This window comes from Mobula birostris, chromosome 2 (assembly GCF_030028105.1).
Source record: "Mobula birostris isolate sMobBir1 chromosome 2, sMobBir1.hap1, whole genome shotgun sequence".
Lineage (NCBI taxonomy): Eukaryota > Metazoa > Chordata > Chondrichthyes > Myliobatiformes > Myliobatidae > Mobula > Mobula birostris.
Genome location: NC_092371.1, coordinates 228,439,020 through 228,456,882, shown reverse-complemented (window position 1 = coordinate 228,456,882; position 17,863 = coordinate 228,439,020). Strand labels below are relative to the sequence as shown.

The 17,863-nt window shown below is 40.2% G+C and overlaps 1 protein-coding gene across 1 annotated transcript in view; it reads right to left on the bottom strand.

The window, feature by feature from the left end:
- The window catches only part of trdn (triadin), a 559,007-nt gene that overhangs the window by 280,459 nt on the left and 260,685 nt on the right, over nucleotides 1-17,863 (bottom strand). Inside the window, exon 18 of the mRNA XM_072251580.1 lies at nucleotides 1,166-1,207. Within this exon, the coding sequence (XP_072107681.1) occupies nucleotides 1,166-1,207 (42 nt within the window). The remainder of the gene's footprint in view (nucleotides 1-1,165; nucleotides 1,208-17,863) is intronic.

Genomic DNA, 17,863 nt, shown 5'->3' with positions numbered 1-17,863 from the left:
TTCTTGATTAGCCAGAGTATGAAATGTTATGAGGCAGGAGAATGGGGTTGAGAGGAAAAATGGATCAGCCATGACGAGCTGGCGAAGAAGACATGATGGGCTGAATGGCCTAATTCTGATCCTATATCTTGTGGTCTCATGGAAACACTACAATATGTGTATTTAACATTCTTTGAAATGTTACATGGTTCATCATATATAATAATGGAAGCAGAAGAATTATTAGGTTGGGTGCTGGTCCTGAAGCCCTTTGTTGTTAGTCTCCAGAAAATCCTACTACTGGAGTGATCAACTACAGAAAAACCTAAAACATAAGTAACAGGAGTAGAGTATTCAGCACTTCATATCTTCTTCCACATTCAATTAAATCATGGTCATACTTCTCTTATGCTTTATATTTTGTAATAATTTCAAGAGATTCAATAACCACTAATTGAAGAAACGCTCCCATCTCCGTATTGAATGGTCAATGTCTGATTGTGAGACTGACTCTCAGATGCACCAGCCATGGAAAACATCATCTCTGCCTATGTCTTGACAAGTCCCATATTATACAGTAGTCAAAATAGTTCCTAAAAGCACTTTATTTCAAAGATTTTAATAAATGAATCTGACAGATTTCAGTCAACTAAATCTATGCACCCCAGGGGGGAGCAATTCTCAAACTGTGTATTTATTTGTTCGGAAATGGGATTTTACAAACATCACTTCTCTGATTGATAGAGATCATTTTTACCTCCAGTCAAGATTTTGCTATTTATAAATAGGAAAATAATTTCTGTGAAGAATTCAAATTATGTGAATTGAATATGAAGATGAGGTAATGTTGGAAAAAAGCACAAACTGCGTTCAAACATCATCAGATTTTAGTATTGAGCATCATTGTTGATCATAAATCTTTGCTAGTCATGTTTCTTATACATACTTGACACATAACATTTAAAAGAAAGATTAATTATCTCTTGCTTTGGTCCACTTAGTTCAAACACAAAAAAAACATTTGAGTGCCTAAACCTTGAGGCATTCATGACATTAAGACACAAACATAAATCACTGTCAAGAACTCCATTGAATATTTTAATTAAAATTCTATCAGGGTAGTCTTCAAGTAAGGAGGATAATTTCAAATCAAAATTAATTCTTATTATTGGGGTAGAGTACTTACTTTTAATCTCTTTATGTTTAGTTGAAACAGCATCCTTCACCTCTGTAAGAAGAAAGTGATAATAAGAAGAAAGAGTTAATATGCCAGAATGATAAAAGTATATGCATTTGGTAATTACTTGAATATTAGAAAAATAAGACAATGGTTTGTGATAGATTATGAGAGTATGGACAACTCTTTGCGTACTTATTTAGCATCTTTATTTCTGGGTGGTGGGGTGGAGATATGTCTCTACCAAAGAAGGTGTAAGGTGCTCCTTCCTTCTTCTAACCTGCAGGTCACCCTTGGGCAAGGTGTAGGACCTACTTAGCACCCCTCCCCCACTCTCCCGATCAGGGTCACGTGAAGTCATGGAAGCATGTGTTGGATGGTCACATGAGCAGTTGGTGCATACCACATGTCTTGGTTATGCGACCACTGACGACTGGCAGACAATCTCTAAAGAGTATTGATAATGGCTGGGCAACTTGTCTTGTAAAGATACTGCCCAGAATAACAGAATGGCAAAGCACTTCTGCAGAAAAAAATTGCCAAGAGTAATCAAGACCATGATTGCTCATTTCAGACAACATGGCACATAATGAATGAATTCATTATGAGTTCTACATATTGCTCTAGTCCAAATTGAGAGCTGTATCATTATAGTGATGAATCCAAAGGCCTCCAGGTAGTTCCGTAAATGAACACAAATCAATGTATAGAGAATAGTTTAAGATTTACCAACATTTGTTATCAATGGAGAAAAAAACCTTTTAGGTTAAAGGCACATTTAGTCTGCAAAAACTCAGATAATCATCATTGAAGGGATTTTGTTATTCAACTCCTTTCCATGAGATTAGTCAAAAATCCATTCAGCAGCTGAGCTGAAGGATGAGATACCCCTCAGAGTCTGCTCATATCTTTCCAGGGACTTCAGCTAATACCCCTGCGGTTCAATTTCTGCTTTGTCTTGATTTATTTTGTAGCTTTATTTCGATGTTTTTGTAATGTATGGAGCCGTGCTCCACAGCCCTGACAAAGAATTTCACTTAAGTTTTAAAAACACTTAAGCAACATATTTTCTTCGGAGCTATTCTACATCTTTGTTGAAAGAAGAATGAAACAGGCTGAACAAGCAGGTCCTGATCCCAACTGGCCCAGAGAGTGTTTGGAATCCAGCATACTCTGCCTGTGGAGGAGGCAGGGAGTCTCACAACTTTTAAGTGAGCCCCTAAGTAGCCAAAGCATAAAAGGCTACAGATCAAGTGCTGGAAATTGAGGAGATTTTTGATATGTCACCAAAGGCTGTAGCAAATTTCTACAGGTGTAATATGGAGAGTGTTCTTACTGGGTTTGCCTCTATCTGGTATGTAGAGGCCACTTCACAGGATCAGAAAATGCCACAAAAAGTTGCTAACTCAGCCATTTCCATCAGGGGCCTTAGCCTCCCCAGAATTGAAGACATCTTCGAAAGGTGATGATTCTAAAAGGTGGCGTGTCTGATTAAGGGCCCCACCACCTGGACTAGCCTAGGTAGTGCTAAGGTAAGGACACGTTCGGCACAGCTTCGTGGGCCAAAGGGTGCTGTAGGTTTTCTGTGTTTTTATGTATCAAGGTGGTGGTACAGGGGCTTGAAAACACACACTCAATGTTTTAAAAACAGCTTCTTCCTCACCTCCATCAGATTTCTGAACGGATGATGAATCCAGGAACACTACCTCACTCAGTTTTGGTCTCTTTTTGCACGACTTATTTAGTTTTAATTTTAATTTTATTTAATTTTATTTTATATATGATATCAAACCTGATTCTGATTCGGATCATTAGGATTAGTATAGCTATCTGCTTCATGGGAAGTGTGGATATGCTTGGTCAATGGGCCTGTTTCTGTTTCTATGGTTTGAAGAAACATGATATAAAAATCAACAGCCCAGCAGGGAAAAGAAAATCCACTCCCTGGTGAAATTGGCATTTCATTCACATTGCTCTTTGCTTTCAATCTGAGCTTGAACTTTCTAAGGTCTAACTAAACTTAAATACAATTCCTTCCTTGCTATTGAATTCCCAGCTACATACACAAATTATATTTTTCCTTATTATTCAGAAAAAGGGAGCTTTTGTTTGCGTGGTTCTCCTCAAGACAAAACAATGACTCACATGCATCATCTAGTATTAAGCTGAAACCCTGCTCTCCATTCCGTTCTGCATAAAGCACAGTCTTGCAAAGAAGTTGAAACTTACTTTGAGAACAGACAGTGATTGCCAGTTAGGTTGCCTGCAAGAGCTCATTAAGAGAACTGGAATTGGAGACCAGCACTAAAACTAATACCTTGCCCTAATTGTAACTTACTCAGCTAAATAAGCCATTGCTGACAAGTTTGTCTGCTGCTGAAAGAAATATCTGGTTTCATTAGTTAATTACCCCTGGAGCCTTGAAGACAATACAATTTCTGGTATTTTATATACAGGTCTCCGAACAGTCGCCAGGATGTGGGCTACAAGTTACAATGGGAGAGATAAAAGGCATGTAAAAAGGACAGTGTTGCGATAGTCATGGGGGATTTCAATATGCAGGTAGAATGAAAAATATCAGGTTGGTTCTCAAGAGAGAAGAATTGCAGAATGCCGATGAGTTGGCTTTTTAGAGCAGCATGTGATTGAGCCTATTAAGGGAATGGCAATTATGGATTGGGTGTAATCTAACGACACAAATTTGATCAGGAAGCTTAAGGTAAAGGAACCTTTAGGAGACAGTGATCATAATATGATAGAATTTACCCAGCAATTTGAGAATGAGAAGCTAAAATCAGATGTATCAGTATTGCAGGGGTGATGGCAGAACAGTAATAGTTGATGTTTCTGGGAGCAATTCGAATGGCACAGTAAAGATAAATCCCAAAGATGACGAAGTACACTAAAAGCAGAATGCATCAACGATGGCTGACAAGGGAAGTCAGAGACAGCACAAAAACAAAAGAGAGGGCATAAAATATAGCAAAAATTATTGCAACGGGTCAGGATTGGGAAGCTTTTAAAAACCAATAGAAAGCAACTCAAAAAGTTATAAAGAAAGAGCAGTTGAAATATGTAGGTAAGCTAGCCAATAACGTAAAAGAGGATACAAAAATTCTTTTCTGATACATGAAGAGTAAAACAAAGGTGAGAGTGGTGATTGGAATGCAGGAAATTGACGTGGGAGAGGTAGTAATACGAGACAAAGAAATGGTGGACAAACTTAGTAAGTATTTTGCATCATTTGTCCCTATGGAAGGCACTAACAAGATGCTAGAAATGTGACAGTGTCAGGGGACAGAAGTAAGTTATGGTGCTTGAGAAGTGAAAGGTCTGAAAGTCACCTGGACAAGATGAACTACCACTCAGGGTTCTGAAAGTGGTAGGTGAAGAGATTATGTAGGCATTTGTAATGACCTTTCAAAAATAACTTTATACTGGCATTGTTCTGGAAGAGTGAAAACTGCAAATGTCACTCCACTCTAAGAAGGGAGGGAGGAAAAAGAAAGGAAATATTGGCCAATGAATTAGCCTGACTTCAGTAGTTGGAAAGATGTTGGAGTTTATTATAAAGGATGACGTTTTGAGGTAATTGGAGGCACATGACAAAATAGGCTTAAGTCAGCATGGTTTCCTTAAGGGAAGCCTGACAAATCTGTTGGAATTCTTTGAGGAAATAACAGGCAGGATCAACAAAGGAAAGTCAGTGGATGTTTTTTATTTGGAATTTAAGAAGGTCTTTCACAAGTTGCTGCACATGAGGCTACTTCACAAGACAGGAACGCATGATATTACAGGAAAGATACTTGAATGGATAGAAGATTGGCTGACAGGCTGGAGACAAAGAATGGGAATAAAGGGAGCTTTTCTGGTTGGCTGCAGTGACTGGTGATGTTCTGCAAGGTTCAGTGTTAGGACCACTTCTTTTCACATCATATGTCAATAGATATGGATGATGAATTGATGGCTTTGTGGCTAAGTTTATGGATGATACAAAAATAGATGGAAGGGCAGGTAATGTTAAGGAAGCAGGGTGTCAACAAAAGAAATTAGTCAGATTAGGAGAAAGGGCAAAGAAGTGGTAGTTGGAATACAATGTCATGCATTTTGATAGAAGAAATAACGGAGTGGACTGTTTTTTTTTTAAATAGGGAGAAAATTCAAAAATCAAAGATGCAACGGGACTTGGAGTCCTCATGCAGGATTCCCTAAGGATCAACTTGCAGTTTGAGTCGGTGGTGAGGAAGTGCTAGCATTCAAAAAATACTTAATACTTTCTACTTTATTGTCGCCAAACAATTGATACTAGAACGTGCAATCATCATAGCGATATCTGATTCTGCGCTTCCCGCTCCCTGGATTACAAATCGATATTAAATATTAAAAATTTAAATTATAAATCATAAATAGAAAATATAAAAATGGAAAGTAAAGTAGTGCAAAAAAACCAAGATGCAGGTCCAGATATTTGAAGGGTACGGCCCAGATCCGGGTCAGGATCCGTTCAGCAGTCTTATCACAGTTGGAAAGAAGCTGTTCCCAAATCTGGCCGTACGAGTCTTCAAGCTCCTGAGCCTTCTCCCGGAGGGAAGAGGGACGAATAGTGTGTTGGCTGGGTGGGTTGTGTCCTTGATTATCCTGGCAGCACTGCTCCGACAGCGTGCGGTGTAAAGTGAGTCCAGGACAGAAGATTGGTTTGTGTGATGTGCTGTGCCATATTCACGATCTTCAGCAGCTTCTTCCAGTCTTGGACAGGACAACTTCCATACCAGGTTGTGATGCACCCGAGAAGAATGCTTTCTACAGTGCATCTATAAAAATTAGTGAGGGTTTTAGGGGACAGGCCAAATTTCTTTAGTTTTCTCAGGAAGTAAAGGCGCTGGTGGGCCTTCTTGGCAGTGGACTCTGCTTGGTTGGACCAAGTTGGGTCATTTGTGATATTGACGCAAGGAACTTAAAGCTTTTGACCTGTTCCAATTATGCACCACTGATGTAAATTGGGTCAAGCGGTCCGCTACTCCTTCTGAAGTCGACAACCAATTCCTTCCTCTTGTTGACGTTGAAGGATAGGTTATTGTCTTTGCACCATACCACCAGGTTCTTAATTTTCTCTCTGTACTCAAACTTATCATTACCCGAGATACGGCCTACAATTGTGGTGTCATCAGCAAACTTATATATTGAGTTTGATGGAAACTTGGCTACACAATCATGGGTGTACAGTAATTACAGCAGGGGGCTGAGTACACAGCCTTGTGGGGCACCGGTGCTGAGAGTGATTGTAGAGGAGAGCTTGCCCCCTATTTTTATAGCCGGGGTCTTGTCTGTGAGGAAGTTGAAGATCCAGCTGCAGATCTGAGTGCTAAGGCCCAGGTTCTGGAGTTTAGGTATCAGTTTATTTGGAATCATTTTGAGAAGACTAGAGAACAAAAGCAAGGATGTAATGCTGAGGCTTTATAACACATTGGTCAGACTGCATGGAGTATTGTGAGCAGTTTTGGGCTGCTTATCGAAGAAAATATGTGCTGGCTTTGGAGAAGATCAAGAGGACTTTCACGAGTATGATCACAACAATGAAATATTTAACACATGAGGAGCATTTGGTGGCTCTGGGCCTACATTCACTGGAGTTTAGAAGTCTGAAGGGAATTTCATTGAAACCTATTGAATATTGAAGGCCTAGGTAGGATGTGCAGAGGAAGTGTCCTATAGTGGGTGAGTCTAGGACCAGAGTGTAATATATGGATCTATTTCTTTTAGAGCAACGACTCTCCTTAGCACTATGTATGGACTGATAACTTACCTATGTGCATTGATCTGTTGTCTACATGTGCGCATAGTTCTCGCTTTCTCTCTCATTCACTGCAACGTGAATACACCAGTTAAAGCCATCTCCCACGTGCATGCTTTTATTTAATTGATATGTAGTTGGAAAGACACGAGACTGAGGACACAGCCTCAGATTAGAAGGACATCCATTTAGAACAGAGATGAGGAAAAATTTCTTTCGCAGAAGGTGGTGAATGTGTGAAATTGATTGCTACAGATGGCTATGCAGGCCACGTCATTGGGTATATTTAAGGCCGAGGTTGATGGTTTCTTGATTAATCAGGGTGTCAATGGATGCAGGGACAGGACAGGAGAATGGGATTGAGAGGGATAATGTATGAGCCATGATGGAATAGCAGAGAAGACTTGATGGGCTAAATGGCCTAATTCTGCTCCTAAGTCTTATGGTATACTTGGCAAAATGCTTTAATAATTATCCACCCACATCTCTTCTGCAAATCGCTGCCTAAGAGAGAGAGAGAGATCGCTATACTTCTTTATCCTATGGGGCATCTTATGTGGGTCAGCCAATGAAATAAGCACGCAATTTGTTATCCAGAACTTGCTAAACTGATCCTTTAGCTTGCAAAAAGAACCAGAGAAGGCTGTAAAGAATACCAATAGCTTCTGCAGAATTGATGCACACTGCAGTCACCCTGAGTCATCCCATCTCCTCAGTGCCGCAAGTGAGAGGCGGCTCACCCTTTTACTTTGGCCTCTGGCTAATGTTAGTATGTTGAAACTTGTTGCTGCAGGCTCCATACTTTCAGTGGCAGTTGATTCATTTATTTTCAGTGATACTGCACAGAGTAGACCCTTTCCAGCCCTTCAAGCTACGCCACCCCAGCAACTCCCAACAAACCCAATTAACCCTAATCTAATCACAGGACAATTCACAATAACCAATTAACCTACCCAGTATGTCTTTGTAAAGTGGGAGAAAGCCAGAGGACCCGGTGAAAATCCACCATTCCATGCAGAGGCCGTAAGAGACCCCTTATAGAACTCCGTCGGCCTGAGCTATAATTGCATCTCGCTAATCCCTGCACTGCTCCAATGTATGAACCATCATCAAAATAGAGTTAAATCAATTCTTGAAAGCTGAAATGGCAGGTGATTCCTTTTAATATTTCCATGAAGTTCAACAATTCAGCACAAAGCTCTCTGCTAAAATCAAATTTTTCAATTAGACACGTACAATTAGCCAAGCACAGCATCAATGACTGGCTTCACCTTTACATTAAAGTAACCTTCCCTTTATTTGCGCTGGGAATACAGTATTTTATAACTTGCAGAGAGTTTATTGACAATAATACTAGAAACCCAAATAATGTTTTAAGAAGCACCAAGACAGATGCAATATTGTCACAGCAGGAAGCTAATAAGAAGATGGGAATGAGAACTAATAAATTATTGCAGGTAGAAACTTGGTTGTAAATACTATCATTGTCAAAAACTCAGCCTAATAACCAGAAAAGCAGGACCAACAACATTTTTATAAAGTTTGTCAAGAATAATTCTCAATATTTTATTTGGTGTGTGCAATATGGAAAAGGCTTGTTTTGTTCCTCAGTTGAAATGAGGAACATAAGACCATAAGACATAGGAGCAGAATTAGGCCATTTGGCTCATCGAGACTGCTCTGCCATTCAATCATGGCTGATCTCTTTTTACCCTTCTTGGCGCCACTCCCTGGCCTTCTCCCCATAACCTTTGATGCCATGTCCAATCAAGAACCTATCAATCTCTGCCTTAAATACACCCAATGACCTGGCCTCCACAGCTGCCTGTGGTAACAAATTCCACAAATTCACCACCATCTGCCTAAAGAAATTTCCCTGCATCTCTGCTTTAAACGGACGCCCCTCTATCCTGAGGCTGTGCCCTCCTGTCCTAGACTCTCCCACTATGGGAAACATCCTTTTCACATCTACTCTGTCTAGGCCTTTCAACATTCAAAAGATTTAAATTAGATCCCCCCTCATCTTTCTAAGTTCCAGCGAGTACAGACCCAGAGCCATCAAAAGTTCCTCGTATGATAAACCTTTCATTCCCAGAATCATCGTTGTAAACCTCCTTTGAACCCTCTCCAATGCCAACACATCTTTTCTTTTATGAGGAGCCCAAAAGTGTTTACAATACTCAAGGTGAGGCCTCACCAGTGCCTTATAAATCCACAGCATCACAAACCTGCTTTTGTAGTCTAGATCTCTGAAAATAAACGCTATCATTGCATTTGCCTTCTCCACCACTGACTAAACTTGCAAGTTAATCTTCAGGGTATTTTGCACAAAGACTCCCAAGTTGACATAATATCAATTCACACCATTATCAGTCACTTTTACTGTTGCAAAGGGACAAGTCATTCCTGTGCTATTATGTCACAAATTGACAAACTCACAAAGGCCATTGATAAAATTTACAAGACCATAAGACTTAGGAGCAGAATTAAGCCATTCAGCCCATTGAGTATGCTCCGCCATCCTATCATGGCTGATTTATCATCCCGTTCAACCGTATTAGAACATAGAACATAGAATAGTACAGCACAGTACAGGCCCTTTGGCCCGCAATGTTGTGCCGACCCTTAAACCCTGCCTCCCATATAACCCCCCAACTTAAATTCCTCCATATACCTGTCCAGTAGTCTCTTAAATTTCACTAGTGTATCTGCCTCCACCACTGACTCAGGCAGTGCATTCCATGCACCAACCACTCTCTGAGTAAAAAAACCTTCCTCTAATATCCCCCTTGAACTTCCCACACCTTACCTTAAAGCCATGTCCTCTTGTATTGAGCAGTCGTGCCCTGGGGAAGAGGCGCTGGCTGTCCACTCTATCTATTCCTCTTAATATCTTGTATACCTCCATCATGTCTCCTCTCATCCTCCTTCTCTCCAAAGAGTAAAGCCTTAGCTCTCTTAACCTCTGATCATAATGCATACTCTCTAAACCAGGCAGCGTCCTGGTAAATCTCCTCTGTACCCTTTCCAATGCTTCCACATCTTTCCTGTAGTGAGGCGACCAGAACTGGACACAGTACTCCAAGTGTGGCCTAACCAGAGTTTTATAGAGCTGCATCATTACCTCCTGCCTTAGCCCCATAACCTTTGATGTTCTGATTAATCAATAATGTGTCAACCTCTGCCTTAAATATGCCCAATGACTTGGACTGCATAATCATCTGCAGCAATGAATACTACAGCTTCACCAACTTCTGGCTTAAGAAATTTTTCCTCATCTCTGTTCTAAATGGATGTCCCTCTATTCCGAATTTGTGCCATTTGGTCCTAGACTCCATATCTATAGGAAATATCTTCTCCACATCCACTGTGTCTTTTAATATTCAATAGGCTTCAATAACATCCCCCTCATTCTTCTAAACTATAGTGAGTACAGGTCCAGAGCATCAAACACTTACAAGTGAAGTTACTTTCAAGAAGCTATTTATATAGAATATTAATTTACCAATCAAAATTAATGTCATATTACAAACTTAATGCAGAACTGTATTGTTATTTTAAGTTTAGGCGTTTGATGGATGGGCCTCATCTGATACAGATGCACAACACTCTCTAATAAGGTTAGCTGGAAAGTTTTTGAAGGATTTAAACTTACTTGACAATGGCATGGAGAAATAAAGAGTGATGGAATTAGCAAATATGCCAAGCCTACTGCAATGGAACAGAGGAGGACTGACAGATACTTTGATTTATCAGATCACTTCATGTGGAACAACTTTTTTCATATAACTATTTGGTTTTCATGAACTTCCACATCATTTCAAATACTGTGTCTTCCTAAAGCAGAGCACCTTAAAGTTGACAAAATTCTGTGGGCTGGCTAATTGCAGAGCCTTGCATAACAGCTTCGCTTTGTGACTTATGCCTCTCTTTAAGTAAAATGCTCTGACTTTCCTTTATGTTTCTGCCTACTTTGTATCACATCACATTCTGCCACATTAAACTGCTCCCAAAAGAAATCTGACAAACATCTGAGCTCATAAAGGGGAAGGACTCTTTAACGTACTCAAAGGGGAGAGGAAGGGAGGATGTGTTGCGTAGTGGAATCTCATTGAATGTGGTGATAGGAGAGGGCCAGGAGAACCCTATCCTTGCTCTGGCCAGGAGTTGAGGGGTTGAGCACAAAAGGTGTCAGTGATAGGAAATGGGGCCAAGTGTTCTGTCAACCGTGGTAGAATCAGAATCAGGTTTATTATCACTGATATAAACCTGAATGATATATGTCATGAAACTAGTTGTTTTGTGGCAGCAGTTCAGTGCAATTCATTACAATAGTCATAGTCATACTTTATTGATCCCGGGGGAAATTGGTTTTCGTTACAGTTGCACCATAAATAATAAATGGTAATAAAACCATAAATAGTTAAATAGTAGTATGTAAATTATGCCAGGAAATAAGTCCAGGACCAGCCTATTGGCTCAGGGTGTCTCACCCTCCAAGGGAGGAGTTGTAAAGTTTAATGGCCACAGGCAGGAATGACTTCCTATGACACTCTGGGTTGCATCTCGGTGGAATGAATCTCTGGCTGAATGTGCTCCTGTGCCCAACCAGTACATTATGTAGTGGATGAGAGACATTGTCCAAGATGGCATGCAACTTGGACAGCATCCTCTTTTCAGACACCACCGTGAGAGAGTCCAGTTCCATCCCCACAACATCACTGGCCTTACGAATGAGTTTGTTGATTCTGTTGGTGTCTGCTACCCTTAGCCTGCTGCCCCAGCACACAACAATTGTCATAAATTAAAAGAATATATAAAAAATAAATACATACTGCAAAAAGAGATCAAAATAATGAGGTGTTGTTCATTGTCCATTCAGAAATCTGATGGCAGATGGAAAGAAGCTGGTTCTAAAATGTTAAGTTTGTGTCTTTGTGCTTGGATACCTCCTCTCTGACATTAGTAATGAGAAGAAGGCATATCCTGCGTGGTGAGGATCCTTCATGATGGGTGCCCCCTTCTGAAAGCATTGTCTTTTGAAGATGTCCTTGATGGTGAGGAGACTTGTGCCCATGAGTCTACAAGCCTCTGCAGCTTTTCCTGATCCTGTGCACTGGTGCCTCCATATCAGACAATCATGCAACTGGTTAGGGTTAGGGTTGGGGTTTGCTCTCCATTTGCTAGAGTCTTTGGTGACATACCAAATCTCTTCAAACATCTAGTAGAATATAGCCACAGGTGTGAAACTACAGTTGAAAGAAAGAACGACATTTTGGAAAGCCCCATCATCAGAGGCAATACGACAGAGGAACTGGCAAAATGAAATTTATTCCTTATACCAAGTAGGGTGAGATGGTGCATAGACAAGACATTAGTCAGTAAAATATCCTTAGAGGTGGAAACAGTGAGATCCAGCAAGGGAAAGAATGTGCCAGAGATGGATTTTGTAAATGTGAGAGCAGGGGGGAAATTGGTAACAAAAGTAGATATTTCCATCTGGCACAGTTTGCATTTTGTTGTTTGATTGTTTGTGGTTTTAGTATTGCTATATTTATACTCTATTCTTGGTTGGTGCGGCTGTAATGAAACCCAATTTCCCTCGGGATTAATAAAGTATATCTATTTATCTATCTATAAGCTTTTGAGTTGTGAATGAGTGCATACAGCCACTGGTGCATATAGCTATTGATTGCGGAGGGGTGGGGGGTTGCTGAGCTGGATTGAAAAAGGTCTGTCCCACACATCGCACAAAGAGTCAGGCATAGAGGATTCCCAGAGCTGCACCTTGATCGAAAGAAAGGAAGATTAACTGTTTGGATTGAGAATGAAAGCAAATGGTTATAATGGTGGAGGGGAACTGATTGTGCTTTCATTCAGGCAGAAGAGCCCTTAGATGATCAAAGCAGAGGACAGTGCTGGAGGTGTCGCAAACTTCAATGGCATGGATTTAGGGATGAAGGCATAACTTCTCTGGGACAAGAACCAACTGGAGCAATTGTTTAATTAGGAGAGTACTAATTATGATCTTAGTGAGGAGATAAAGGCTAGTTGTGTGGGTTTGTCAGACTTTTAGGATGGAGGCGATGGAGAAAGCTCTCTGAAGAAAATGAAGTCAGAGACAGTCTAAAGTTGAGTCATGATCCAGGGGAAATTATGAGGAAGAGTTTGATAACTGATGTTTGACCTCTGCAGGGTAGATGTCAGTTCACCAAACCACAACAGGACTGCCATTGACCCTGGTGTTCGATTGTGGCACCGGGGATGGCTCTTAGTGAGTAGAATGTTACAAATGCAGAAGTGGGTAGATTAGAGTGAGCAAGGGAAATGAAAAAAATCAATACAGTCAACATCACATAGATGATTCGCAATGAAGAGCTATAGTGAGAGTTTTCAGGATTAGATAGATAAGTCCAGTTTTACTCCCTAGATGTCACTACCACTTTTCTTAATAATATATTAAGACTTGGTCATGGCTGTTCAGATTAAACATTGAGACAAAAGTGGGAAGCATCGTAAACGATAATGAAGATTTAGATGAACATAAGGAGGATATAGAATGCGCTGACATTGGAGAGGGTTCAAATGAGCCTCACAAAAATGATTCTGGGATTGAAAGGCTTGTCATATGAGGAGCGTTTGATGGCTCTGGACCTCTACTCTCTGAAATTCAAAAGGTTGAGGTGTAACCTCATGGAAATCTATGGAATGGTGAAAGGGCTTGATAGAGTGAATGTGAAGAGGATGTTTCCTATGGTGGGAGAGTCTAACACCAGAGAACACAGCCTCAGAATAGAGAAACTTCCTTTCAGAATGGAGATGAGAAGGAATTTTGTTAGCCAGACAGTGGTGAATCCATGGAATCCATTGCCAAAGGCAGCTGTGGAGGCCTAGTCATTGGAGATATAGCAGGGGTTGATAAATTCTTGATCAGTCATTGTACGAACGAATACGAGGTGAAGGCAGGAGATTGGGGCTGAGAGGGAATATGGAAATTAAATGGCCTAGCAGACTCAATGTGCCAAATGCCTTATTCTGCTCCTACATCTTATGGTCTTATAGGCATGGAGGCGAGTGGAATGTGTTAATATATTGTAGAAGAAATTTAGCCAGGCGACATGGCGACAGTGCTGGTAGTGCACTGATATAGTTTCAGTCGCATAGGTTCTATTCTGACCTCCTACGCTACCTGCTTTGATCTTCTACACTCTCTGTGGCCAAACTGACATTCGAGTGTTCCGGTTTCTCCCCACGTCAGAATCGGAATCAGACTTAATCACTGATTTATATGACATGAAATTTTATTGTGCTGTGGCAGCAGTACAGAGAAAGACATAAAGTTAATATAAATTACGAAAATAAATAAATAGATCCAAAAAAAAATTCTTCACTCAGAGTTTGATGAGACTGTGGAATGAGTTGCCACCTGAAATAGTGCATGTGAACTCGACTTGAATGGTTAAGAGAAGTTTGGATAGGTACATGGATGACAGAGGTATGGAGGGCTGTGGTCCCAGTTCAGGTCCATGGGAGTCGGCTGTTTAAATAGTTTGGCATGAACTAGATGGACCAAAGGGCCTCTTTCTGTGCTGTACTTGTCTACAACTCTATCAAGATCTGCTGGTTATTAGGTGAACTGGCTAATATGAATTAAACCAAAGAGGGTGATACTTTATGTGTTCATGTTGGTGGGGGGGGTGTTGTTGTTGTTAGGGGCTGGTGGTATTAACTGACATATGAGAGAATAAGGGTTGACAGGGAAATTGATGAGGGAATGGGATTGCTCTGAGTGTTGACACTGACTTTACAGACCGAATGGACTAATTTTATAATATAAGGAAATATGAAAAAAAGCAAAAATAAAAGATATTATATTTCAATGAGGAGGGGAAATATAAATCATAAGTTTAAATCTAAAGGGATTGAAGCAGAGATTTTGTGAGGATGCAAGTTGTGCTGAACATTAAAACATTAGTTTGGTCACAGCAGAACTCTACTTTGATCATTTCTGATAGGAAATATGCCTTAGGGAGGGTCCAGAAGAGATTTACTGGAATGTTTCCAGTGATTAGGAGCTTCAAATTGACTGGAGAAAATGGAATAGTTTTCTTTGGAGTAGTGAAGGTTGAGAAGGGATCTGATCTAGTTGCTAAAAATCATGAAAGATCTGGACAGGGAGAGGATGAAGAACCAGAGGGCATAGAATGGAGGTTGCAGTAAAGTGTATTATGTTGTCAATATAATTATGCTTTGAGGGTGTCACTCTGATAAGGATTCTGTCATGATCACTTAGCATCTTGCTCTCAAGTATGTTTATTGGAAGTCCTAAGATCGATATATGATGAACCTTTCCTCACTCTGTAGTAAGAGCTCAGTTCAACTGATTGACATGATTTGTTTATAAATTTGTCAATGAAATACTAGCTTCCATGAAATGCATTTCTGTGTTTAAATAAGTGGGTTTCAGAAGGGAAAGGAGGTATGGTATGGTTCCAGAATGCATTTTCAAAGCCATTTGCCCTGTAGGTTATAACTGGTACAGTGACTTGATTCCAATTTTCAATAAATTTCTAGATGACTTTAAATTACTTCATGCATTTTTGCCTTTCCAGCAAACCCCCAATCAGTTTCAGAGAAGCCAGCTAAAGACAGAAAAGATTTGGCCTTTTGAATTCATCTTCCTGAAAGTCATTTACTTACAGTAGGTTCCCATACTTTAGAAATGTGTGTACCATGAAGAAAAAAATAATAAATGTAAAAAGGCAGCATGAAGCACCATGATTAGCATAATGTTATTTCAGGCCAGCGATCTGGGTCCAGTTCTGCCACTGCCTTCCCGTGACTGCATGGGTCTCCTCCAGGTCCTCTGGTTTCCTCCCACGTTCCAAAGGTGTACAGGTTAGTGGGTTAATTGGTCACATGAGTGTAATTGGGTGGCACAAGCTCTTCAGGTCAGAAGGGCCTGGTACCGTGCAGTACTTTAAATACAGCAAATACAAATACTGACCTCAAACTTCAAAGTTTAGTTCTGTTCTACATTTTTCTATCATGCCCTAGTAGTTACTGGCACTAAATTTAATGTGAACATCCTTTAATGATGTGATAACCATCATTAATACAGATGGGAAAGTTTAAGTGAGATTTGGCTAAAACCCTGAAATTCACAATTAACATTTTTCACTTGGAGGTTGACATCAGAGTGGGCTTCAGCTATCCTTGTTTGCTGTCTTTCTTTGCACAAGATGTTGGGCAGTATAAAGTAAGTACATAACATGTCCCTTTCTAAATACCAATTTATCCCTCAGCAAATCGTTGTACCGTTAGTATTGCTTCACAAAATCGCAGCAATAATTTCCTATCCATCTCTTTGCAACAAAACAAATTTGTTTTCTCTCTTTCCCAATTCAGACAAAGATTTATCAACCTCAGCTGTTTACGCTATTTCTTCTTCCTGAAATGGTTCCTGGTCTGCCGAGTGTTTCCAGAACGTTCTACTTTTATTGTTCAAATACTGTGATTCTGAATTGATGTCACTTATGTTAAAAAAAGCACGTTCATTTTCTGAGTACTGATGAACAGTTAACGGTATACATTATTGGCAGAATATGGACATATTTGATATTTAATGTAATGTTTTACATGTTTCACTGATTGAAATTAAAATAATTGTAACATTACAGTTATATTACTATCAATACTAGTTGAGAACTAGAGCAACTAGAATCTGCAAGTTCCATACATGATTCTGGTATAGGAGATAGGTACAGCGGTGAGTTCTCTCACAACCCCAAGCTCCATACCAACTAAAGTCGGCATTGATGACAAAGTCTGTTCAATGTTAGAATCTATGGCCTTCTTAAAGAATATAGTTCTGGAACCCCACACACAGAACGAAAGAAAGATGAGCTTTATTTGTCACGTACATCGAGATTTGCGTCAATCTTGCATAATAACCAGCACAGTCTGAGAACCAGCTGGGGCAGTGCACAGGTGTCGCCACACTTCGACACCAACACAGCATACCTGCAACATATGACCCCTAATCCATTTGTCTTTGAAATGTAGGAAGAAACTAGAGCACTAGGTGTAAGGCCATACAGTTACAGGGAGAATGTGTAAACTCCTGCGGGAATTGAAACCCAGTGATCACTGGCACTATAAAGCATTGTGCTAACCGGTATGCTACCCTGTCACCAGGAGCAACATTTCTGTTATTGATGTTACCCCGTATTATGAGCTTTCCTATTAGATTAGAAATACTTTTTCCCAATTAATACTTTCGGAAGAAGATCCTTGTTGTTGTTGTTTCTCCTTCTTCTTTTCTCTCTCTCTCTCTCTCTGTCACACACACACACACACACACACACACACACACACACACACACACATTGTTGAAGAAGCAACCTCTCTCTTTCCCCAGCGAGCCTGTCTGAGATATCAAAGCGCGGGGTGCTGGAATGTGGACAATAGTTTTGATGGATTCTGGATCAAGGTCTCTTTGGGGGCTTTTTCTGCTGCTTAAAGTGGCGGGGGTGTGATCAGTGCTTTTGCTGGATTAAGTGGGGGTGGAAGGGGGGTTGATTCATACTTTTGCTTCTGCAAAGGGTGAGGGAGGGGCCTTTGATTTTCTGTCATTCATTCTATGGGGTCTCTTGTTTCGTGGATGTCTGTGAAGAGTAAGAATTGTAGGTTGTACACTGTACACATTCCCTGATACTAAATGAACTTAAATCTTGTTCTCAATGTTATTTTCATTTGCATAGTTTGTCTTCATTTACATGTTGCTTGTATGTCTGTCTTTGTTTTCGAACAAATTTCATAATTTCTATTGTGACAACAGACCAAATTATCAGAAGATTGATACCGATAAGAGGACAATGGGGGAACATTCAGAAATGTTAATTGGGGGCGAGAGA